Below are 27525 nucleotides of genomic sequence, written 5' to 3'. Positions count from 1 at the left end.
CCCGGCATCCCAATATAGTCAGTTGACTCCATCACTGACTATTGGGGGCGAGTCGTTGGCCCCCACTGAGAGGGCTCGCAATCTGGGAGTCCTCCTGGATACGCAGCTGTCCTTGGAGGAACATCTGACGGCTGTAACCAGGGGGACCTTTTGTCAGGTCCGCCTGATCTGCCAGTTGCGGCCCTTTCTTGATCGGGATTCCCTGTGCACAGTCACTCATGCCCTCGTCACCTCTCGCCTTGACTACTGCAACGCTCTCTACATGGGGCTCCCCTTGAGGAGCACCCGGAGGCTCCAACTGGTCCAGAACGCAGCAGCGCGGGTAGTGACAGGAGCAGCATGGCGCTCCCATGTAACACCGCTCCTGCGTGAGCTGCACTGGCTCCCAGTGGTCTTCCGGGTGCGCTTCAAGATGTTGGTTATCACCTTTAAAGTGGTCCATGGCATAGAGCCTAGCTATCTTCGAGACCGCCTGCTGCCACCGACGACCTCCCATCGACCCGTGCGCTCCCACAGAGAGGGCCTCCTCGGGGTGCCATCAGCCAAACAGTGCAGGCTGGTGACCCCCAGGGGGAGGGCCTTCTCTGTGGGGGCACCCACCCTCTGGAATCAGCTGCCCCCAGAGATAAGGAGAATCCAAGACCTTAGTGCCTTCCGTCGTGCCCTTAAAACCTTCCTTTTCCAGCAAGCCGGGCTGGCCTAATTTTTTAAGTGTTTTTAAGTGTTTTGTTTATTATTTTTAATTAATGGAGCCAAATTTATATATATATATATTTTAACTGTATTTTAATATTTGTACTTGATGTTTTTACTTGGCTGTTCACCGCCCTGAGTCCTCAGGGAGAAGGGCAGTACACAAATTCAAAATAAAATAAAATAAAAAATAAAAATAAATAGAAGAGTTTTATATATTACCAGAGAGATTCTTTCGCTTTTAGCCTTATATATTAATAGCTTCCCACAAGATCTGGAGGGCTCTTCCCTCAGGCATTGGGTCAGGATGAGAATTGAGACATGCCCACTTACAGTAGTACTCTTAAAGCGCCTTGCACAGGGGTGGGTTCTCCTTACCTTTACTACCGTTTCGCAACAGGATTGTGCACGCGTGCTCACTTTGCTTTCACGTGCAGATTGCCAATGATGTCATCTGGGGCAGTGGGCGGGGCCTCCTGCTGGTTTTACTACCAGTTCTTGCGAAGCAGTCCGTACCAGGGGCAACCCACCACTGGCCTTGCAGTAGGGTTTTTTTTTTGTTTGGTTTTTTTTTTTTTTTTTTTTTTGCATTTTTGCCTGTTGGTATTATGAGTTTATGCTAAGGTTATGTTATATAATGGGTCAGCCATACAAATCTTTAATTTAACTTCTATCCTGCTACAATGTAAGCAGATTCCCAGTGATCATGTGATAAAATAGCAACCATCAAAAGTACAGAAACTTCCAATCAAACACAAAACCTGATATCCCAGGTAGCATTTAGCATCAGATCCCAAATGTCCTCCAGAAAAGCTCCATTTTCATCTCCTTCTGTAAGGAGACTAAAATTGGAGCCCAAAGTGCTTTCCACAGGGGGCAATTGCAGAGTCTGCCTGACCACAGAGAAACAATACTTGCGAGTTTCAGCCCCTGGACCTCCCCCAAATGGGTCACGACCATCATTCTTCACATACTTTTTAGCTTTTCAAGACATCCTGTGGTATTTAATATAAGAACCTTGTGTTGTGTTTGCAGATATTCCTCCCATTTTAAATTAAGCAAATATCTACCACTTTTAAACCCCAATCATAAAAATGAAAGAGTCAGTTGTGGACTCACATAGTAGATTATGTAATTGGAATGTTTTAATTTCTCACTATCAGTTAGCTTCAGAGGTGAAATCCAATTTTTTTCCCTACCGGTTCTGTGGGCGTGGCTTGGTGGGCGTGGCAGGGGAAGGATATTGCAAAATCTCCATTCCCACCCCACACCAGGGGAAGGATACTGCAAAATCTCCATTCCCTCCCCTCCTGGGGAAGGATATTGCAAAATCTCCATTCGCACCCCATTCTGGGGCCAGCCAGAGGAGGTATTTGCCGGTTCTGCGAACTACTCAAAATTTCCGATACCGGTTCTCCAGAACCTGTTAGAACCTGCTGGATTTCATTCCTGGTTAGCTTCCTTTGATGACATTTCTAGGGGGGAAAATTATAGTATCTTTCTGTGCCACTTCTACATTGCTGGAATTCCTGGGGAACAGAATACATATGCCAGAACAGGAAAAACATAAAATATGGTTTAAAGATGCACTGAAAATGCTTTGTTTCTATATTGAAGCCCAAGAGATTATATAAGCCAATATTCTCCAGGAGTATGGCAGAAAGTACAATCTTACACATCCCTGCAAGTAATTTTAGGAATCTAAGAAAGGATATTTGAAAACTGTCTGCCAGCAGCAATAGTTAAAAAGTAGGAAAACTAGGATATTTTAAAAGAAACATGTTGGGCTTTTAAAATCAACCTTAAATCTTTTATTAATATGTATGAACCTTAAGTGGTCATCAAACATTCAGCATCAAAATTAGTTAGCATACGGTTCTGATGATAATTATTTAGAGGGAATTAAAGACGAATTTGAATGTAATAACTGCATTTATAATTAATTAATTAATTAATAAATTTGTTAGTTTTGGGATGACCATTCTCATTCAAATCTATTTTCTTGTTATCCCTCATCCACCAGTTTTCTAAAACAAACTCACCCAGAAACAGTCTTAAACAATATCATTCTATTGGCAAGCTTTCTTTTCTGTCTAACTGCTGGCATATTATGCCTTAGAGGAGTGGTTCTCAATCTGTGGTCTGTGGACCCCTGGGGGGGGACACACGATGTCATCACAGGGGGTCCGTAAAGGCTTGAAAAAAGAAGAAGGTACTTGGCTGATACCTAGGACACTGGCAGCAACTTGTATCAACCATTAGCACCAATCAATGGTATTTGTGATGCATTTTTGAATATTCAGTTGACTGAGTTTCATGTTTAATGAATAAAGTAAATACTAATAACAACAACAGTAACAACAACAACAACTTGAATGTAGCATGAATTGATTACAGGAAGGCATTTTACTGTTCCCATATGATTGGATAATCACGTGCCTAGAAGAAACAGAAATCAGTAGATATGGAGTCAGAACTCAGAATCAACACCTGGGCAATTCCAGTCATTCAATACACAGCTGGAATAGTGGGCTGGATTCAAGCTGAACTGAAGGCCATGGATAGGAAGACCAGAAAAATAATGACAATGAATCATGCCCTTCATCCACACAGCAAGGTTGACAGGCTCTACTTACCCAGGAAAATGGGTGCATGTGGAATGTTGCAAGTATATCAGATGGTTGAAGAAGAAAAAAAGGGTATTGGAAAAATATCTGAAGGATAGTGAAGAAGATGTACTGAAACTAGTATACCAGGAAAGCCTCCTGAGTATTGGAAAGACCACACTGGCCTACAACAAAGACCAAATGAAGAACAGAAAGAAAGCATGGGAAGACAAAGCATTATATGGCTAATATATTAAAAAAAAAAATAGCAGGAGAAGCAAATGATAACAAGACTAAGTAATGGCTAATAGCAGGAAAGTTGAAGAAAGAGACAGCAGGGCTAATTCTGGCTGCACAAGACCAAGCCATAAGAACAAATGCATACAAAGCCAGAATTGAGAAGTCAGCAACAGATGGCAACTGCTGCCTACACCAAGATTGCACAGACTTACAAACAACTGCAGGACAAAGTAGCAACAATGGTGCATTGAAAGATCTGCAAGAATCACCATTTGCATGCAAGCAAGAACTGGTGGGACCATACAATAGATAAAAGTAATAGAAAAGGAAAAGCTAAATTGCTCTGGGACTTTAGACTTCAAACAAACACACACCTGCCACACAAGACTTAACAACTGTCTATAAGAATGACCAAAAAAAAGTCTGGATAGAGGACTGGAGAAGATAACAAAATACAACAACGTGCAAACAGAAATAGAACAACCGTGGCAAAACAAAGCAAAGGTAGTACCAATAGTAATAGGTAGATTGCCTTGGGTGCAATCCCAAAACAACTTGAACACCACTGGCATTGACAAATTCACCATCAATCAATTACAAAAGGTAGCTTTACTGGAAACAGTTTACATTCTGTGATGATGCCTCTAACACCATCAAACATTCACATCTGCCTGTCCCATGTGCTTGGGAAGGACACAATAGGTGGACAAAAATGCCAAATCCAGTGTGAACATCTGGCTGACTGTGTGACAAACATAATAACAGGTAAAACCAAGATCTGTCTTCAGCAATTTTGACTATGACATTTTTCATTTGGAAGGGAACACAATATGCTGGAAACAATCCATCTTATTTCCCCCGCCCTGAAAACATGATTATTTAGGGAACATTCTCTCTTTTCATTTTCAGTACTAACAGATGGAATGCTTCTTCCATTGTGCCAAGTTGGCTGTATTCCTGCAGAAGTTTTTCTACATGGTTTTCTCGATCTTCTTCCTCATTACTCCAGAAGGCAAAGGACCATTTTAAACACGAGCATCCTTTTACAACTCTTTAGGAAGGTACGTACAACAACTGGAGTCACTTCCAACCAGAGGAATTAAGAATGGGCAGCATATGATTTCCTTCTTTCTCCCTCTCTGCTGACACCCACATCACCAATGTGTATGATTAAAGTAAGAAAAAGTGTCTTCATCTCATTCCAACCTCAAGCCTGTAGCACAGTTTAACAGTGCCAAGACAGACACTGAATTCAATTTACTGAGCTTCTCTCTAAGGTCATTTCTTTGAAAATTTTATGCAAACAGGATGGAGTAATTACAGGATGTTTTTCTCTTCTACTCTGGAATTATAACTATTACTGAGTATCAGACATGCTATACAGAACAATGCCGCAAATGCTTACAGAAAACAGCAGAATTTGAAAAGAATGAGACCCTCCTTGCCTGCCACTATTTTGCTACCTTACTATGCTTTCTTGATTTTCAAGCATTTCTACCATCTTTGGGGATAGCAATCAAACTTTTCCCCAGGTTTATTGGGCAATAATCACTCTTGGTTTATTGCAATCCTATATCAATGATTTACAAATACATGCAGTTTTTTTTCCTTTCCTTGAATGACAAAGTATCTGCAGGTAAGAGAAGTTCAATTGGGTATTAATGATTACTAAGCCCAAATGTTTATTGCTTCTGTTTCAAATGTGGCAGCCCTGACAACCATCCTTATTTAGAGTGGCAACCTGTAACAGGTACTTCTTAACATGTTACTTGTTCAGTTCCAGGTCTGTTTGTTTTCCTTCCATGCAAGCAGTGATGCTCAAAAGCATTCTAGCAGGAATATTTCATATGCACAGAATAGTGCATGAGCTATAATAAGGAAGGTCTGCCACACTGTATTATTATGACTTTCCATTCAGCTCCACACAGAACTCATAAATCTAAATATTGCATAGAAATAGAACATTAAAGACTTTCTCAAAAGAAAGTTTTGATGCAACTTCTGCATAATTTATTCCCCAACTGAGATCATAGCAAGTGAATTCCAAATTTTAAAGGAAAGCAAAGTCTACTGGGTTTAAGACAAATCTTGGCTCTGCCTTCCATGTCAGTCTGGATAGAAACCAATTTTTCTGAGATGAAGAAGGCAACAGACATTGCAACCAAAGGGACTGTTGGAATTATACAGAGGAACAATGACCAAACTTAGAAAATAGGAAAGAGGAGGCAAAAGGATTAACATGAAATTGGAGAGGTGAACATTTCAAACTCCATTCAAACATTCAATAAATACTAGTTTCTGTAGATATATTTCCATCCTACTTCCATATATATATATTAGATACAGTATACACCAAATGCTAAGCATTGCATGCAGCTGTAAAAGGGATTAATTAAAAGTGTATTGATTAAATGAGGGATGGATGCACGCCTAGCATGTTTAGCTATTGGTTAATGGGAGATGCCTGCTTACCTATCTGCCACATTTCTATGTTAATATGAAATGTTAACATGTTTATGTTAACATGCACACAATGAAACCTGTTCCATGGCTTTACGATTCCAAGAATTTATTCCATGTTTATTAGGGCTTTAGCTCCTGGTCATAATGTGGAGTGCTATTCTCCTTACATCGGCCACTTGAACTAAAATGTTACTGTAAAAATCAATGAAGGAGATAAATAGAAGCCCAAAACACTGGGGAAAGCTGGTGTGCTGGAATTTTGTTCCTATATTCTTGCCGTACATTAAGAATGATCCCGAACTATCTTGGCTAGTTCATTTCCATCCCTGCTGCATTTAAAGCGATGTATGTAAATTAGAGAAGGAGAAGTAATAATTCCACTACAGAATGTATGTTAGGGTACTCTAGCAGGCTACACACAGCATTAGAGATTGGAATGTATTTTGTCCCCTTTTATCTTTCTAATGCATGCACAGAACCTTACCAGGCAAATCTCAAGCAATTCATCCTTCAAAAGAGCACACTGGGAATTAAGTCTGTAGTAATGGATTTTAAAATTGATTTCGTAAAGTAGTGCTTTGACTTTTAATTTAAAGTAGGAGGACAGAATAAAGGGATACAAGTAATTAAAGAATATAATATGATTCTCCAACATAAGGTGAGAGATTTAGTTCAGAGCAGAGAAAAGCTTTAATCAATGATGATCTCTTATTTCACTTGGAAAAAAAAGAGATTAGATACATTTTGGCTTCCATTCTGCCCAGGGGCAGATTTAACTTACCTGTAAGGAAAAAGTATTCCAGGATGACTATCCACACGTTGCATGAATTTGTAAATATATATATATATAAAAATCATCTGGCCAATCTCAGAAATTTGCTTCATTCAAATTTGCTATTTAAAAATCGGAGGATCTTCATGACAACAAACTGGCACCACTGTAGCCTTTGTGATCATACAACACTGCTAAGCCCTGATCAATGATGCAATTCTGAGAGATATCTCATAGTATGGTAACTACTGTGCTTCTATAGGTAACCTAGGAACAGCACCATATACCATATTCGCCACTATTGCAAACCATGTACATAATCCAGGATTGAGCCTGAATTAAATGTAAAGTAGAGCAACATTTTTCTCCCAAATGAAAACCATAACAACTAAAGGCATGAAGGCCCTGCCGTTATTATTGAGTTGATCAGATCGGAGGCAGAGTGTTGGCTAAAGAAAGGAGTGTCTCCATTTTTGATACAGACTTGACATATAAAGCTTCACAGAGATTATAGGCACTATATAATGTCTTACACTGAATTAACAGCCTCCACAATCCCCTTAAGCACTGAAGAGTTTATTCTATTATCACTTCCTTTTCCTCTTCCTGCAAAACAAAAACCAGAGCACCCCAAACCATTAAGTGACAATCTTTTTCAGCTCATTTCATATCAGTTGAGGAAAGCAAAATAAAACAGAAACTTTCTCCAGACTATAATGTGGAATTACATATTAAGGTCACTCAAATATTCCTTATGCTAGGAAAAATGTCTCTTTTCTTTCTTTAGGATAATAGTAAGCATACAAAAAAAGCAGAAAACAACATATTAGGAGCCATATTTTCTAGGTCAACAATATCATATATTCCAGTTTTTTTCCTAAGCAACACATTTGTTTCTCTTTCCAAGTTGCAGAGCAATTCCTAAACCATCCAAAATGGTACTGCTTTATTTATTTATACATTTATACATACATACATTCATTCATTCATTCATACATTCATTCATTCATTCATTCATTTTCTATAGCCACCCATCTTAGTTACTGACTTGGCTTACAATTCAAAATTGTAATTGGGCCGTGGAAGCGGCAGGTGAGCACACGCACATGCACAGCTCCATTTGTGTGAGTGGTATGTATGTTGTGCATGTGCACACACTCACCCGCTGCTCACTTGGAACCATCTCCTCTATCCCCCTGGAAAGGTTGGGCAACATTGCTTTAACATATATTCTATGGAGGCAAAAAGAAGCATGTCCCCTACCTTGCTTTCCACCAGTGAGATGAGAATCTGCTCCATGATGCTATTAAGGGCTGGAACAGAAGTCTGGATATGCCCAATTACTACTCCTATGGCAACTCTGGAGAGCTCATAGCTGAGATTTGTGTTCCTGCGGATCAACTCAATCAACTCAGCTCCTATCGTTGTTGGCACGGTGGTTACTAGGCCAGATGATTCTTGCTCCACCTCCTTTGTATTGGCTGCCTTCTCATCTTCCAGGCAAAGAGAATCAAAGTTTTCTATCCCTGTAGATGTGGCTGGTGTGGTCTTCTTTGCTTCTAAGAGCTTTTCACCACCTGCATCTGAAACCTCCATTTGGGCAGGAGGTTGTGGAGCAGCCCTTTTGGTCTGGGGGGATCTGCTGGCACTCCCATGCTTTCTTTGCACTACAGGACTAATCTCTAAACTGGAGGATGCCATGGTGAGGGCACCTCTGCTAGGAACAGGGGGAGGAGTGTTGTTTGGGCTGGGTGTAGCAGTAGGGAGACCTGACTCTGTTGAACCTGTGTACAAGGTATCCAGTGAAGTTGTGCTTTCAGTAGAAGCGCTAGAAACTGATCCAGAAGTGAGTCCAACTGCATCTGAAAGGAAACAATTGACATATCTTAGCAACAAAAACAAAGGAAAAGAGAGTGGTAAAAAAAAAAAATACAACTGCAAGAGAAGAGTTCATTAAGAATCTTATTGCGGCAGCTTTCAGAGTAGTTAAACTATTTTTCTTGGTTCATTTATCTCAAAGCAAAATTGTATTAACTGTCTCTTTAGTATTCCTGATCGCCAATCTTTTTGTAGCAAGGGAGAAGTCTGTTCTACTGAAAGGTGTTTTCGTGTTTTTATAGGAAAGTATCCATGCAGGAATGGAGTTTTTTAGGCAATACTTTTTATTCTATGCATACAGATGTTGTTTTTGAATAATGCATCATTTATTTGACACTAAAAGAGAGAAAAGAAGCCTATTGCTAAAAAAAAAATAACTTGATTCTTTATGCAACTGCTTTCATGGAGCACAGAAGAAAATAGTACGCAGCTTGCCTAAAAGCAGAGGTTCCCATCTGGCTGAAAACAATTGGCTCCTCTTCCTCACTCACATGTCCTTAAGACTTGAAATCCACATATTCCCTGACAACTGTGGCTCAGATGTTGATGGCCCATTTACTCCCAGGAGAGAGAAATAGTAACTCCAAATTCTTCAGCATTAGGGGATCAAGTACAGATGAGATGTCTTGTGAATATAACTGAAATATAAACTCATGTTGACTTGCTGCATTGTTTTAATTACATAGTCCAGTTAGCCAACCAATGCATTTTCAACAAGTTCTGCAGAAAAGTGAACTTTGGCTACAGCAATGACTGCTGCAAAGACTAACCACAGAATACATCTGGGAAGAGCTTCGTTGAAATCTGGTTGTCCAGATGAGGTAGACCAGACAGGAAACACAGCCGGACAAGCTAACTCTACTGTATCATAAAATTACATTATCAGAATCTTGCAGGTGTGACCTTTCCTTGGCTGGGAAGAGGAGTCAGTCTCCTAAGGCCATTTCTCCTCACCATTAAATAGGAGGGAATGATATTTTCCAGGCTTCCCAGATCCTTCTCCATTATTACCGAGCCACAACTGCCAATACTACACCGAATCCATTCTTTTCTTTCCTTGAGCTCTAAATGTTTACATTTACATGGCCAGCATTGTTAAGGGATGGAAATAATCAGTGAGGACTTTTGCAGTGCATGGACAGTGTGCCTAATAAATCAAATTTATTTAGTTTAATGAATTAAACTTGTACAATCTAATTCTCTCAGCCAACCTGAAGAATATAGTTTTCTTATTTAATTTTGTAATAATAAATTGCCATACTTGCCAAACTCTAAGTAAGCAATGCTTATTTGTGAAAACAATCTAAATGCTGAACTGCCTTATTTAAGATTCTGTGTGTGTTTCCTGTGTTTTATTCCTTATCTTCCCATCCCACCAAATACTCAGTTCATCTCAGCCAGTCTTTCATAGTTATGACAAGGGAGATTATTTGAGGCAGCAAAAAAGATAGTTTGTTTATCTGCAGGGGGAAAAAAACCCTCTGCATTCAAATGTCAACAATACTGATTCTAACCCTGGACTCATTCTCACGTCCTCCTGCCTGCAACATAAATGTCCCCCTGTACAATAACTGTTTACATGACATATCCTGAAGATTGAATCTCATCCTAAACCAAAGGCTGCTTATATTAAACTGATCCAACATTAGTTTTCTCCATCTTCCCCCAATTCAGTTTTTATTGTGAATGTGATGCAGGACAGCTTGTCAATAAGGTGGATGATGTGGACAAGAACTGCTCAGTTTCTATGGTCTACTTTTGGCAGATGCAGGAATATCCCCTGCTTGCCAGATGTAGGCACTATACTCTATTCTATGGCCTTTGTAGCCGGGCTATAGGAGAGACCTAACATCTGGCTTCTGCAGAAGAATCTGTTCAAAAACAAATTTACTAGTCTGTTCTGAAGCACATGCCAGATTTTACAGTTATCTAATATACATGGATTTAGCAAGCTTTTGAAAAAGCACTCAACGTGTTTTTTTTAAAAAAGGAATAGAACTCTGAGCATGTATTATTCCTGAGCTTCACAGATCAATTTAAGATGAAAACAGAGAAAGATTCTCCCACCAGTGAGTGTATTCCAAGTGTGCCATTGCTTCTGTCAAAAATGGGTTTCACATGACAATCTACTATTTTGCCAACTGTGTCATTGAGAGAGAACAAGTCTTGGTAATCAGGGCAGCATAACTTATATACCAGCATCCTTTTCTGCCAGTTCATGGACCGAAGGGAAGCATTTTAACATATGCAGTGAGGCCTTTAGGGCACAAATGAATAGCAATCCCTGGAGATTTTCCTTGTCTCTTTCCTGGGCTCCCTGTCCACATAATTTTTATTTTTAATAAGAACGAAAAATTAAATGGGAAATTGGCTTCTGCAAATCAAAATACCAGCCCCTAGCATCATCTTTATTTATTCAAATTACCCCAGGATCTTAATAGTCCAAAATAAACCCCCTCACCACCAGTCCAAAACTTAGCTGGATATAGATTATGAGGAAGGAAAGATCTTACAGGGAAAGAGGTGGCTGGAAGCATTTTACCTATTGGTAAAAAGATGTTTCATTTTCCCATCTATTTTAAAGGGAGCACTGGAAATCTCTACTTGTAATCTGGGTTTCTGCATGGAAGGACTAAAGAAATAAATAGTATTATGGAACCTTCTTTTCCTACTTTGTTCAGCCCCAAAATACAGTGGTTAAACAGACAATTTTGAATGCTCTCTACCCAGAACAAAATATTGTATTTTTCAGACTATAAGATGCACTGGTGTATAAGACGCACTAAGATTTCGAAGAGGTAAGTAAAAAAAAAAAGTTTTTGCCCTCCCTGGCCCTCAGGAGCACTCTGCAGGCCTCCCAAACCCTCTGTGCACTGTTTTTTTGCAAAAATGGGGGTGTTTTTGCCCTCCCCCAGCCCCAGGAGCACTCTGCAGGCCTCCCAAACCCTCTGTGCACTGTTTTTTTGCAAAAATGGGGGTGTTTTTGCCCTCCCCCAGCCCCAGGAGCACTCTGCAGGCCTCCCAAACCCTCTGTACACTGTTTTTTGCAAAAATGGGGGTGTTTTTGCCCTCCCCCAGCCCCAGGAGCACTCTGCAGGCCTCCCAAACCCTCTGTGCGCCCCTTTTTTGCAAAAACGGGTGAAAATGGGCCATTTTTTGCCCATTTTTGTGAAAAACAAGGCATGTAGAGGGTTCGGGAGGCCTGCAGAGTGCTCCTGGGGGCTGGGGGAGGGCAAAAACGCCCCCATTTTTGCAAAAAATGGGCAAAAAAAGAGCCTGTTTTTCATAAAAATGGAACGAGTGGGGCGGGCCTTCGGGAGGCCAAAAATGGCTGTATTCGGTGTATAAGATGCACCAATATTTCCATGCTCTTCTGGGGTGGGGGGGAAAGGTGCATCTTATACTCCAAAAAATACGGTAGATGTGGTTTTTCCAGACATGGACCAAACCATGTATATTTGGCAGAGATGTCCTATGGAGTGGAACATAAGGGAAGATTAGCAGAAAGAATGCCCAGGGAAAAACTGGGTGGGTAGGGGGATTTGGGTATACAAGTAGTCCTCGACTTATGACCACAATTGAGCCCCAAAATTTGGTTGCTTAGCAAGACAGTTGTTAAGTTAATTTTGCCCCGTTTTATGACTTTTCTTGCCATAGTTGTTAAGTGAATCACTGCAGTTAAGTTAGTAACATGATTGTTAAGTAAATCTGGCTTCCCCATTGACTTTCTTGTCAGAAGGTGACAAAAAGTGATCACATGACCCCTGGATACTTCAACTGTCATAAATATGAGTCAGTTACTAAGTGTTCGAATTTTGATCACATAACAGCGGTCATAAGTGTGAAAAACGATCATAAGTCGCTTTTTTCAGTGAAGCTGCAACTTTGAACAGTCACTAAATGAGTGGTTGCAAGAATTCAGGTGTGACAAAGGAGAGGCAAGAGGAAGAAAGATGGTGGGCATGTGACTGCATAGGAGCTGGGAGAGAGTGTATTAAGATCTGTCACCTTTGTCTCACTGTCCCTGCAAGATTGTTCTGGACTCTCCTTGACGGAAATCCAGAATAATCAAAAAGTTCTGAGTTTCAGTCCAGTTGAACCATGACCTGCCTGCAATGGTTTGGCCAAATTTGCAAGCTATTGTGTGTTCCTAATCCTGTACTTTTTATTTCATACAAGAATATGGATGTTTCACCTCAGATGAAACCATACAAGCATCTGTATCAAGTTCCTCAACTGTGGTAGTTTGATGCTGTGGGCTTTTTTTTCTATTTGCTTTCTCCTGTGTGCCAGAAGGCCACATTAATTGAAAAGTTGGAACAGCAGCAGTTTCTTCTATCATTTATCTTTAAAGAGGAAATAGAAAAATGTGTTTTTTAATGACATTTTCTCTCAGAAACTTGCTCCTAGATATGCTGTGACCAGTTTTAGATCATGAAAACAAATTTCAGGAGTGCATTATCAGGTTGTGCATGTAAAGAGGAATTTCTATTTCCAGAAGAAAAGTTTCACCATCAGATGTTTCATCTGATGAGCAAATGTGCAAAAAGCTTCAGCCTGACAGCCTGAGTTTATTTGGAAACAAGCTGGACTAAATTCAAGAAAATATATATATATGCCTAAATACATATTACTGATCAGACTGCAATTAATTTAATTTTAAAAATTGTAATTCCAAAAAACTCCACTCTGCATGTGCTATTTTTGAAATGAACAAATTTTATGAATTGTGAATTGAGTTCAGTAACCTCTGCAAGACCACAGAAGGCCAATCTTTGGTGAAGTTCCATTTCCTGTCAATTCACTAGTATTTTCTTTTTCGTACTCAAGAGCAGCGGTCTCCAACCTTGGCAACTTTAAGACTTGTGGACTTCAACTCCCAGAATTCCTCAGCCAGTAAAGGAATCCGCTAAGGTTGGAGACCCCTGCTCAAGAGGAACCATTTACTGCCAAGCCAGTAAAGCTGATATTTAGCATTCTTTCATCCTCAATAGCACCAACTTGCAGGACAATTTCTTACTTTTAATGGGCGCAGTTGTCTGAACATTCTTGCGTTTCTCTGGTGGTGGAGGAATAAGAGGAGTGGCACGGCATGGCTGTGCAGAAATCTAGAAGAAAGCATTTTAGAAACAATCCATGTCATCAGCGAGAGCAATGGTAATCTGTCAAAAACATTTCTTTTCTAGGCAACAGCAAACGTGTCCTAATAGTGCTCTTTTCATTTCTTAAAAGATGCCTCTAGAGGACAGCGTTAATAATCAGCCTCCTGTATGAGCCTAGCAGAACCTCGGAATGTGTGCTGCCTCCCTCCCTCCTTTAAGACAGAAAAAGCTGCATATTTAATTGCTATGTTCAGCAAAGCGCCAGACTCCTGTTGCACCGACCTGTCAAACACATACACTCTCTATCGCTCTCAGCCCCTTTGCAGAGGCAGCAAGCCGTGTGCACATTAGAGGCATTGGGAGTGATCCATGCAACAAATTATCCTTGTGAAAGGATAAAGACAAAAGCTTAAGCCATGCAGGCTTCCTTTATTTTAATACAGCCAGAGCTATTTTTTTTTACTTAAGACTAGGAAAAGCATCTCAGGGTAGGAAAGGGCCATTTACGATGGCATCATTCCTCGCAGAGGCTCGTGACAAGAAAAGCATCGAGTGGTGTGCAGGGCTTCCTCTAGTAACTCCACTTCTCAAATCTTGCACTTTTTTCTGGAAGCAAAGAGGGTTGGGAATACTGACGGTAAGGCTTTCTCTCTTATTTGGAGGGATGGGCTAGATCAGGGCTGTCAAACTCGCGGCCCGTGTGCGTCACACACTGGCCGCGCCCACGCCCGGTTTAGCGAAGGGGAAAGAAGTTGTGATATGTCATGTGATGACGCCGTGACAACACAAGTTTGACACCCCTGGGCTAGATGTTTCCCTTTGGCACTACACCAACATCTTAACACTTGATTTCCTTTGTCTCAGCAGCACTGAATCAACACAATACTGACCCTAACCCTATAGTGATATAAGTTCTTGTCTGTTTCTCAGACAACATATTGGGATGCATTTAAAATCTCAGTCTGCTAAGCTTACTAAGAGTGCTCTAAATGAGGTGAACTTACAACTGGTCCTCAGTGTTCCAAGTGTTGCAGCACTTCCCCCATGGTCACATAATTGGAACCCAGGCTCCCAGCACTGCGGCAAGCTGGGGGTCACATGATTGCGATTTCTGACATTCCCTGCCTGTTTCCCACAAGCGAAGTCGATGGGGAAAGCCAGCAGGAAGTCGGAAGTCACGGTCATGCAAGTTTCCTGCTTAAGAATCCATGCAGTTCTCACTTAACGACTACAACCAGGATTGCTGGAACTGTTGTTGCTAAATGGCATGGTCAAGTGATGCAGGGGTGAAATGCTCCTGGTTCGGTAGCGATGGAGGCGGGTGGTTCAGAGAACCGGTAGCCAAAATCCCTGCCCCCCACCCCCATTGCCCAGCTGAGCCGTGCAATCATCAGAGGCTTTTTTTTTTATTTTAAAAAAGCATTTTTCTACCTCTTTGGCCAAAAAAATGCTTTTAAAAATAAAAATAAAAAAGCCTCTGATGATCACGCGGCTCAGCTGGGATCATTAGAGGCTTTTAAAAGCATTTTTTCTACAACCTCTTCAGCCGACACTGATAGTATTTGACACTGATAGCATTTTGCTATAAACCTCTGCTGGGATACAGGAGTAATTAAGATAATCTAACCCAAGTGGGTTGATGGATCTAGATGCTTTTCTGAATGTAACTTCACAAATTTCCAGCCTAGTTTGTCATCAGTACTGATAAATCTAGCCAATTTGTGACCCATGAAGCTCACCCAGATGGTTCCTAAATGCCCTCTTCTCTTCAACAGACATCAGATGACATCTTGGAGCCACCAGACTGTTGAAAGGGAGGAAGCAGACTAATAGTAGACTGGAGTACTGTTGCAGAAAATCTGGGTACAATTTGATTTTAACATGAATTTGAGTTCTCAAGGCCTGCTTGCAATCCTATTTTGTGGCAGTGGATGTAGCAGAGAGGGTTTATTTCTCCTCTACCTCTGTTGCATTTGCATCAAAGAGTTCTGCAAAAGCTTTTCAATGCTGCACAATATTTCTTCCATTAGGATATTGAAGGAACGGGATCAGAACATCCCGTGGAGCCTGGATAGCTCAGCAGACTAATGTATTGTAATTTAACTCCAGCTGTCTGCAATTAATAAGTTTGAATCTCACCAGGCTCAAGGTTGACTCAGCCTTCCATCCTTTCTAAGGTAGGTAAATTGAGGACCCAGTTTGTAGGGGCAATAAGCTGACTTTGTATAAAATATACAAAAGGATGAAGGCTATTGCTTAACGCATTGTAAGCCGCCCTGAGTCTCCGGAGAAGGGCGGCATATAAATCAAAAAAAAAAAAAAAGAACAGCTGGAAGCTGGCTGAGAGCAATTTTCTATCATTTGCCGCATATTCTAGTATTGGGGCAGATTATAGTTCCTGTTCATATGGATTTTTTAAAATTGCATATACATATTGAGGATGTGGAAAAGTTAAGGCCCACCATCTGTTTGCTCAACTCTTTCCCCACCTGGCTAACTAATTAGTCACACTGGAATCACACATGGTTACCAGAAATGATTAATGACTTCTTCAGCAAGGAAAGTCTTGCCACTTACTTTAAAAAGAAAGTTATGTGACCTTTATCGAAAACTCCTCTTTGCACCTCAAAGAGTTTTGTAATTATAAGCCGAGATCTAATATTCCATTTCTGAGTAAGATGGTTAACAAAACTATAACCTCGCTGTTCAAGGTGGATAATGAAAATGATTATCCAGCAAATGAGGTACACTGGTAATCAGGTGAGGAGAAATACAACACTGGTATGGAGGAATATAGCGAGAGCCCTGAGGAAGATATGCAGCTGCCATTAGGAAAAAATGAGCTTGGCCAAAAAAACAGGACGTGATGAACACTCAAAATTACCCACTTTGAATCTCTTGGGTATAAGAGAGAATGAAATCAAAATTCTATCAGGCTTTCTGTCACCTTATATAAAAATAAAGCAGACTTCCAATAGTTCCTATTTCCTGACCTGGCTTATTTTGAAGGGCTGCTATTTGCTATCCCTCCTGCATTTCTTGGCACCTTTCAAAACCAGTGATGGAGTTGGACATCTGGAGAATTTGGGCCTTAGGAAAATTGTTTTGCAGAGATTCCAAATCTTTCTTGCCAGAACTCACTAAAATGGTTGTGCTATTGTGTCCCATAAAGCTGACGGGGTGTCAAACTCAATTTCATTGAGGGCCACATCAGGGTTGTGTTTGACCTTTGCGGGGCGGGATGGGTGTGGTCAAGGTGGGTTTGGCCAGCATCACATCATGATGTGATACTGTGAATTTATGTTGGGGGGCACTTGTGGTGGCCCAAGTGCTCTGCTAGCGAAAATGGGCTCCCGAGCTCCATTTTCGGCTGCGACGGCCTCCTGCAACCCTCTGCCAGCGAAAACGGATCTCAAGGAAGCCACGTGCAGCCCTCACGAGCTCTGTTTTTGCTGGCAGAGGCACCAAGGGCTGCTCCTTCGCTATTTCCAGGGTGGCCCCACGGGCCAGATCCGGTCCCTGGGCCTTGAGTTTGACACCCCTGCTCTATCATATCCTTTTGTTCATCTACTGGAAACCATTGGGGAGATTATTTGGAATTTATTTAGAACTTTGGAATGGAGTGCCATCACTATGCTTGTGCTACCCAGTTCTATTACTTCTTTTATTTAATTCCACAGGAGAAATCAGCACCCTTCAACACCTGAGCTTGATAATGGGCAAGATGAAGGAGAACAAAATAAAATTAAATTCAGATTAAGAGTGGTGCTTTTGGTAAGGAGAAAACTGGATTCAGGGATGGATGTGAGGCTTACTTTGGGTGGAACAGCATATCCCCCATAAGAGATCCATATGGTTGTCACCCTGCTGATATTCTGAATGTCCTTGAAAACCTGGCTGTTCTCCTAGTTCTTGAGGTAAAATGGTTCAACTGGGTCCATGTTGGTTATTTTTTGCTTGCTTTTATGTTTTTTTTCCTGATTCTTATTTTTTCTACATTTTTTTTTTTTTTTGCTTTTTTGAAAGTTTAAGTTGTCCATAAACATCTGGAGTCTAAATTTAAATTTAATAGAATAAATTAATAAAAAGAGGAGCACTAGAATAGGACAGTGTTTCCTCCTGTCCATTTTCCTCTCTTTTTATCAACTCAGTCTAAAATCCTTCATCTATGAGACCAGATCAGCAGCCATATTCTCAAATGGTTGCAATCCTAAGAATGTTTTAGAAAGCCAGAAAGATCTTTTGGGGAGAAAGTGTGTGTGTGTGTGGGGGGGGGAAATGCTCAAACACACCCAGATATCCAAATTGTATTTTGCTGAAGCCTGAATGCATACTGGTCAAAAGTATATGCATTTTAAGCCTAGTTCCACGGCAGCTCTCTCTTACCTAAGAAAGTGTTATCAAAACGTCTGGAAACAAGCATTTGCTTCAAAGGCTACACATTCTCTAAGCATACAAAATTCTTCAAATCCCACTACCCTGTCTCAATGATTTGAACAGAAAGAGGGGATTTGTTGTCCTTCATATTCTTTTCCCAGAAGCAAACAGCACTTAATCAATTTAATCAGAAACAGGCTATTTAGACAACAAAGATTAAACCTAAAGCTAGGAAATCACTTTTCAAATTAGAAGGAAGAGATTGAAGTTTAAAAATTATATCATCAACAAACACACCACCCACCCACACCAAATACAAATACAGGTATATTTCATCCTGATTCTGAGTACATCATCTATTTATCAAAGTGCAAAGCACATTCTATTTGGAATACACTGAAAAGAGATTGGCCATAAATCCTTCACAAACTGGATTATAGGAAATTGTCTTCCCATTATTTGTCAATGCACTTATGCTTTGCTAGAGCTTCACTGATACAAAAGGATCATGACAGGGAATAGAAATGGGCAGAGGCGTTCTGCCTTTCATTTTTCTCCCTATGAAGAAAATCTATCTAGCTTTTATCTTCTTTTCCCAAAAAAAATGCCCAAAGGCTAAAGGAGTTTATTTCTCTTGGGTGCAGATGTCAACACTCAAAAAGAAGTTATTTTGGAAGGCGACAGGTCCTGTTCTATCAATTTCCATCAACATTAATTTCCCCATTCTCCTGTGCCTCCAATCATAAGGCCTTGCCTTCATTTAACTAAGACATAAGCTTGTCCCTTGGAGAGATTTATTTCCCTGCTATATCATTAACTTCAGAACTAACAAATACATGTATGGAAAATAATGTTCACATAAAGTTCTGTCACTTATTTATCAATCAAATTTATACAACCACCCATCTTATCAAAGGCAACTGGACGGGACACAACAATACATAAAACAACCAATGTAAACAGATAAAAATCTTTAAAAAAAATCATAGTTGTAAATAATAATAAAAACAAAAATAGTAACCCTGAGTAAAGGGAGGATAGAAATGGCCCCCTCAGTAGTGGAGCTGACAAGACAAACCTCTCGTTCCCTGGGAACCCCAGGCCTCGCAGCGTAACCAGGTCTTGAGGGCCTTTTGAAAAATCAAAAGAGATGGGGCCAATCTAATTTCAGTGGGAAGGATGTTTCATGAGACAGGAGCTACAGCAGAGAAAGCACGTCTCCTGGAATCTATCAGGAACAGATCCCTAGCCAATGGTACTCTCACCATGCCTTCTCTTGAGATCTAATGGGACCAGCTGATGTAACTGGGGAGAGATGGTCTCTGTCTCACCTTTTTTGCATTTAGTTTTTAGTTTAAGTTTAGCTTACTTTAACATTAGTAACAAAATGTATGTAAAGACAGCCTTTCCCAATCAGGTGCTCTCAGATGGGTTGAAATTATTGCATTCAGAATTCCCACTCAGTCAGCTATACAGTTATCCCAATGAAGATTTGATAATCAGTTAAATTTTTCACATTTAACTAAGGCTCGGAGAGTACTGGCAGAAGAGAATGAGATAATAAGCAGTAGCACATTAAAATATTTATTCCTGCAACACAGTCAGCTCTTTAAAAGTGTGTTGTGATACTGCTGGATATCTTGACAAATTCCACTCCTAGACATATTTAAAAAGCAGTAAACAAAATTCTAGATCACCCCAGCCTAATTTAACATAAAACAGACATTTTGCAAAGCTCATCTTCTTCAATAATCAAAACATAAGAAGACATCATTGCTGCCATTCATTTTTGACTGGTCTATTAGACTGCAAGACTAATGAAAACATTGTTCTCCATTAACTCGCAAAACAGGTAGTCAGCAGGTGAACTTGTATACCCCAAAAGAATCCAATGGAGTTCAAGATATACAAAATGTATTAACAGATGTTAACTCTAGTAGGTAAAATGCAGCTTTTTACTCATTCCTTTTCCCTATTCAGGAGTCAACAAGAAAAGAATACATCTTAACACCAGCCAAGTCATTGGTTCTGCATGCCTAGAGCATGTTGGAGAAGACTTACTAATATGGCAAAGGCCCTACCTGGTAAAGGTCACCTTCTTCCTCTTGGATGTCTTTGTTAGGCAAACTGTGGTGTCGTTCATATCCAGTTCTGCAGACACCATTGGGTTGCCTGGCTAGGTCCAGATGGTGATCACTGGTGGATGGGGTCATTCCTTGAGAGGACGGTGAATGTCCTTTGCGGGAAACTGTTTCCTTTCGATGATGGATCAATTTTCTGATAACATAGCAAAGAATCACACTGAGAAGGTAGGTTTCAAGAATGTCCAACATATCAGCAATACAACGAACTGAAATCTGTATATATAACGAGCATCTTTTTAAAAAAATCAAGGAATAAATCAAGATTTTTCCTTTACCTATATGAAGTAAGGTATAGGAAACTAAGAAGCTCCTTATTACGCCTATGAGGAAATTCAACTACAAAAGATTCCTGCTACAGGGATGGAGACAATCTGATCATTTTTCAAATGTTACTGGATTCAGTCTCAATCAGCATGGCTAATGGTGAGGATTGATGGAAACTGGACTTTAAAAGCATTTATGGATCAAGATTCTTTTAGCTTTTAGAGTACCACTTTTAGTTTAGATTACAGAGCATCTAGCTCCACTGTAAGTATCTGTTGTCAGTTAAGAGGATTTTTGAATTAGTGATATCATAATTTGAAGTCATCAGAGAAATCTGTTTACATCAAATGTGATTCTCAAAAAGCTTCACATTCTTCCGCTCTATTAATACATCCTTTAACTTGACTTTTCCTGCAGTACATTTTTCTTTTCTTCTATACCAGGGGTCAGCAACCTGTGGCTCCGGAGCCACATGCAGCTTTTTGGGTCCTCTGCTGTGGCTCCCTGTCAGATGATCCCACCACTGGCTGGCCCCGCCTCTTGCCCTCCCCTCCCAGTCACTCCTCGCTTGGCCTGAGAAGGTAAAGGCGACGGCAGGGGATGAAGAAGCAGCCAGGGCAGAGACAGAGAGGTAGAGAGAGAGGGGGAGAGAGAGAGACATAGACAGATACAGAGAGATGGGGGGGAGAGGGAGGGTGGGAGGGTGGGAAGAGAGAGATATGTCAAAAGGATTTTGTGGTTCCCAGTGCCTTTTACAACTGGTTCTCTGCCATAATGGGTAGAGAATGCTGGGTAGGCATGGCTAGGGGGTCATGTGATTTGTGGAAGTGAGTGACATCGAGTTGGCCATGCCCACCCAGGTTTTGTGGCTCCCTGTGTTTTCTTTTCTCTGGGAAACGGGTCCAAATGGCAAGTATTTAAGGTTCCAGACCCCTGTTCTATACCTAGCCTTTAATCTCATTTATCTGTAACTTTCTCTGGTTTATTTCCAGTGTACTACTGTTTTCTCTCTTAGATTCATTCATTCATTCATTCATTCATTCATTCATTCATTCATTCATTCATCTTGATGTTCAATCATTCTCTTCTGCTTTCAAATGACTCTTTCAAATGATGCTATGCCTTCAGAAACTTTGATACTAGTCTGCAAATCAATATTCAATTCTTTGGAAACAAAGACACTCCAAGGGGGAAACCAGATGTTAAAAAATAGAGACATCACCATACCACGTGGCTTAAATAAAGTGCTACATGGAGAAAAGATGAATAAAAGAAAGAGAGAGCCATCTTAGTAGTTCTTATATTACCTATCATTCTAATTATGACAATGTAAGGTTTAATTGTGTTTTCTTTCAGATAACCATATTTTCATACTGTGCTGAGTGTTCTTGTTTGTTTTACTTACTGAAGGACATCCCTTTGCTCCAAATTGTATTTTCCTCCATTCTTCATTGCCTCATTATGAATGGCTTCAATAGCTCTATCAATAGATTGCAGAACCACATCTTGTTCTAGCACCTAAGAAACACAACATATGCCACATTAAGCATATTCATCTTCCCATTAAGTTTTATAAATAACAATATGGAATTGACAAATGTAGCCATCTTTAAATCTGTCGCACAGGTAGCCTCTGAAATATGCTCAATCCTTTTGTAGTTATAACCCACACTATTCATTTATAACAAAATCCATTTCCATTTACTATTGATGAAGGTATTTATTAGAAATTCTTTTGAAATAAACCGAATGAACCAGGTGGGTTTTTTTCCCTGGTATACAAAATGGCTTTTCTCTGTGTAAGATTTATTGGTAGAATAGAAAAAACATTTGTTCTGACAGCAGTGGAATATACATCACAGTACTACTCACACATCCTTGGCCCTGGAGTTCCTGCAATTCATTACATGAAGATCAATACCAACACTTCAGAGGTACAAAGCAGCTCTTCAGATCAATTTCACATTCAAATTGCCATAGTGACTCTTCTACATTCATTGTAAGATAGGTGATAATTTTATATTTATCTCTTTTTGCTATCACTGCTCATTTTTGAAAAAACCAAAGGGCTAGATTCCATCCATATCCTAGCAATGAAAAAAAATCTAGCAGCTAGAATTGTACATACTGTATTTACTTTCAGGCACTGGAGAGTGTAATAACTATTCTCCAAAGTAAACCATTCAGTTTATGCAACACATGTTGTATAAAATTATTATTTACACTCCAAATTTATATTGAAATAATGAACAGTAATTATTCTTTGTATTGTCTTCAAGTAATATTGCAAATCTTAATCGCTGAACTTCCTGAGGTCACTCAGCCATGCCTATCATCAGCCATCCCTAGTTTGGTTTCACCTAGATAGGTTCAATCCCCACAATTTCTAGACAGTAGGTTTTATGAGAGTTACAGTTCAGTAAATCTTGAACTGAATTAATGTCAGTCCTGTATACTCTTTCTTAGGCTAACTATAAATGTTACTGCTTTGAATTTGAAGATAAGGTTGAAAGGAAACAATGTACAGAAAGCAATATTTGGAATATTTGAAAGAAATGATCTAAAACAACTTTCATGGAAAATATACAAATAAAATATTATTGATATATCATTTTACCTTAAAAAAACCTTCTCACACTGCTTATAAATCATCTTTCAACACTATAATGAGAGACCCTAATTGTTCCGTGAAGACCAAGATCATTTTATATGCATCATTCTCCAGAACAATATGTATATCAGCTAAAATAAACAATTAATATTCAAAATATCTGTGTTAGTGATCGCTTCATCTAGGTTTCCCTTGTTCTCCTACAATCTCACCTGTATTTAATTCATTCATTAAATACTTCAACTGAAATTTCCTTGAGCTGTGTTTCTGTGACACATTGCAAAACAATATGCACACAAAATACTTCCAAAGCTACTATTATCAGATTAACACAGTGCATCTTTTTAAAAAGATATTATCCTTTCTCTTAAAATTTAATTAACATTAGACAACCCTGCAACCTGTTGGGTTATCCTTTGACAGAAAAGTAGTACAGTCTGATATGACCAGAATCTTCTATCTCTATATTATTAAATTCTCATTGTGTTTATTAGTTTGTACCCTCACGTTAATCCAAATGGTGCATTATATGGCAATAATTTTTGAATCAAGATACCTAAAATCCATTAACTTAAAGAATGTATAAACATGTGGTAGCCGTCACTCCATTGGCATTGAAATTTTTATAATGTTCTGGCAAGTTGTATTTGCAAAATTGTGGCAAATGCAATGTCTCTGTAGTCCCATATCAAGATTTCCAATGCTCCCTGCAGCTTCCTACAAGCAAAGTCAATAAGGAAGCCAGCAGGAAGTCAGAAGTCACTCCCACTCCCACTGCTTTTTTGCCTGCCCCTGGTCGTTCAGTTGATCTGCTTAGGTAAGTAAATATTGTCCTATTATTAAAGTTTGCCACTACAATTATTTTTTTTATTTATGATAGATAGTCTTCTTAGATGATCACAGGATCATCCAGCTTTGGGGTAAAAACAGTATGGTCACTCTAAAATTTAATGTTTATTCTGGTCACATCAGATTGTACTATGTTTCTCTCAAATGATGATCCAACAGGTCACAGGGTTATCTAGTACAACTTAATACTGGAATATTGGAAATTGCGAAGGTGGTCAGCAGTTGATAATATGAGTTGACATGACTTTCACTGAATTCAGAAATATCTTCACGTGTACTTATCATCAGTTAATGGTAAATATATTCACGTGTACTTATCATCAGTTAATGGTTTTTTACAGGCCAGCATAGATGAAATTGCAGAAATTAATCAATTTTGAACTTCCCTGACAAAACATAATAAGAGCAAACAAAATTATTTTGTCCCTAAATCTCCACATTTAGACTTTTGCTTTAGACTATCAGTAAGAAGATGAGGTTCATTTTCTGCCACCCAGTTTGTCTTTATAATATTGATACCTTTTCAATAAAATCCACAGAAAGGTGCTCCTCAATGTTTCTGAACAAGCTACCGTATCTTCATCCTTTCTAAATAAAACCCTCCTTCCTCTTGCAGTCATTGCTCACAGTCTTCAGACTACAGATGATTCAGATTTTGACACCATTCAGGAAAATACTGTATTTTCTTGAAGGGAAGATTCCCCCCCTCCCCATTATCTTTTAAATGGGAAAAAATTGTCCCAGATTTTCTGACAATATAGTAAGGAATGCAGGAGCAACTCAACCTAAATTAGGGCTGTCTTGCTTCAACACACATATGCTATTTATCAATAGCAAAATCTTTTCTACAACCCAGCCCCCAACCATTTTTCTTTTTTATTCCCGCCCTCCTGTCAATACACATTTAAAAAAAAATCACTCCTGCAGAGTACTTCTCTAAATGTCATTCTTCAAAACACCATGGTTTTTTAAATGCCAATCAGATCAAAGAATTTGTTCAGCAGTCTAGAATAATCATATCTTTCAGAAAAGCATTCTTCTAGACAAATGGGATCTTATGGGCTGTGCTGACAGAACCAAAGATGGATGCAGGCATGCGCTCTGCATGTAATTTACATATTTAAAGCAATGGGCCTATTACAGATATGAGAAATCCCTGAAAAAATTTACCTTTCAAACCAAGCTTTTCCTTTCCTTTGGGAAGGCCAGATACAATACAATAATATTCCACTTCTTCCTTGTCTCTCCCAATTTAGAGGAAATAGCCCAGACCCAAAACCATTTCATTTCAAAGGTCACGTAATGAATTAAAAGCAAGATGCTTCTTATATTGAGGAAAAAGCTTTGCAATAATGTGCCACACATGTCAAGAACAATTTGAATGTTTTCCCTGGCTAGCTAAGAAACAAAAACAGCAAGCAAATATCTGGATGGGGTTTTTTTACCATGTCATCCTGTGCAGACATAATATTTAACCATTATCTGCTCTAAACTTGCTTTGCTGTCTTAACCCCAATTAAAATTTAAATCAAAGTGGCAACTGTTAAATGAAACATCCCATTTATTGCACATCACCACAAAAAATAGTGCTTTATCCTATTAAATGCCACTTCCTCCAGTGCTTCCAGTTAAAAGGTTCCAGGATTAGGTCATCACCACAGCAGATCAAAAGACGAGAACTTTGCCAAAATCACATTGGCCTGATGGAAGTTTCACCCTTTTTATTTTTAATGCAAAATATGGTCCCTTGAACTCATGATTTCATATCCTTTTTGTTTTGATGTGCAACATTGAAGAGTACTATGGCCCAGTACTCTTCAATATCTTCATAAACGACTTTAGATGAGGGAATAGAAGGGGAACTCATCAAATTTGGGCCTGGTGGCTCAGTAGACTAAAAGCATTGTGATTAACATCAGCTGTCTGCAATTACTGTAAGTTCGAATCTCACCAGGCTCAAGGTTGACTCAGCCTTCCATCCTTTCTAAGGTAGGTAAAATGAGGACCCAGTTTGTGGGGGCAATAAGCTGACTTTGTATAAATATACAAAAGTATGAAGGCTATTGCTTAACGCATTGTAAGCCGCCCTGAGTCTCCAGAGAAGGGCGGCATATAAATCAAATTAAAAAGAAAAAAAATTGCAAATGATACTAAGCTGGCAGGAATAGCTAACACTCTGGAAGATAGATTCAAGATCCAGATGGATCTTGACAGACTTGAACACTGGGCCCTATCTAACAAAATGAAATTCAATGTAGAGAAAAGTAAAGTCCTACACTTAGGTAAGAAAAACCAAAAGCACACATATAAACTGGGGGAAACCAGGCTTAATAGCAGTGACAATGAGAGGGATCTCGGTGGAGTCTTAGTGGACAATCAGCTAAATATGAGCCAGCAGTGTGCAGCAGCAGCTAAAAAAGCCAATGCAATCCTAAATTGCATTAACAGAGGATACAATCAAGATCAAGTGAGGTACTAATACCACTCTATAAAGCCCTAGTAAGACCACACCTAGAGTACTGCATCCAGTTTTGGTCACCACACTAAAAAAAAGATGTTGAGACTCTAGAAAAAGTGCAGAGGAGAGCAACCAGGATGATTAGGGGACTGGAGACTAAAACATATGAAGAACGGTTACATGAACAAGGCATGGCTAGTGAAGAGAAGGACCAGGGGAGACATGATAGCAGTGTTCCAATATTTGAGGGGCTGCCACAGAAAAGAGGGAGTCAAGCTGTTTTCCAAAGCACCTGAAGGCCAGACAAGGAATAATGGATGGAAACTGACCAAGGAGAGATTCAACCTAGAAATGAGAAACTTTCTGACAGTGAGAACAATCAACCAATGGAACAGCTTACCTTCGGAAGTGGTGAGAGCTTCATCATTTGAGACTTTCACGAAAAGATTGGGCTGCCATTTGTCAAAAATGGTATAGACAGGGGTGAAATGTTACCGGATCAGACCAGATCGGCCGATCCGGTAGCGATGATGGCCGGTAGTTCGGAGAACCGATAGCAATGGCAGCTGGAGGCTCCGCCCACCCGCCCCATTCCACAGAGTCCTTGCCGCGGAGCTGCTGCCTGCTCGCCCTTCGCCACGCGGTGTATCCTACTGCTCACCTTTCTCCCGTGGCTGGCTGTCAGGGAAGGCAAGTGCCCGAAAGTTACCGTAGTCGCTCACTCTCCTTCTTGAATGAGCCGCCAGCATCGCTGCTCTAGTCCATGCGCCAGCTGCGCAAGCACACACCGTTTATTTAATTCACTCATCAGTGGCAGGTTGGGTGTGCGCTTGCACAGCCGGTGCATGAACCAGGGCAGTGATGGTGGCAGCTCATTCAAGAAGGAGAGTGAGCGACTCCAGTAACTTTCGGGCACTTGCCTTCCCTGACAGCCAGCCACGGGAAAAAGGTAAGGACACGCCGCTTGGTGATGAGAGAGCGGGCAGCAGCTCCGGGGCAAGGCTGGTATCGGGGAATGGTGCATTCCCCAACCTGGTTGAGGCAGGCAGCGAGCAGGCGGCGGCTCCA

General features: G+C 40.1%; 1 protein-coding gene across 2 annotated transcripts in view; it reads right to left on the bottom strand.

The window, feature by feature from the left end:
* NCKIPSD (NCK interacting protein with SH3 domain) overlaps positions 1–27525 on the bottom strand; it is a 124739-nt gene that overhangs the window by 39013 nt on the left and 58201 nt on the right. For both annotated transcript variants that reach the window (XM_060688316.2, XM_087883724.1), the window contains exons 2-5: positions 21945–22057; positions 20213–20408; positions 13673–13760; positions 8038–8636 (exon numbers count right to left, since the gene is read on the bottom strand). In XM_060688316.2, coding sequence (XP_060544299.2) covers positions 8038–8636; positions 13673–13760; positions 20213–20408; positions 21945–22057 — 996 coding nt within the window. The remainder of the gene's footprint in view (positions 1–8037; positions 8637–13672; positions 13761–20212; positions 20409–21944; positions 22058–27525) is intronic.

This window comes from Pantherophis guttatus, chromosome 2, assembly GCF_059756535.1.
Source record: "Pantherophis guttatus breed Tessera chromosome 2, ASM5975653v1, whole genome shotgun sequence".
NCBI lineage: Eukaryota > Metazoa > Chordata > Lepidosauria > Squamata > Colubridae > Pantherophis > Pantherophis guttatus.
The sequence above is the reverse complement of the archived record's forward strand: the minus strand, read 5'-3'. Positions and strand labels throughout refer to the sequence as shown.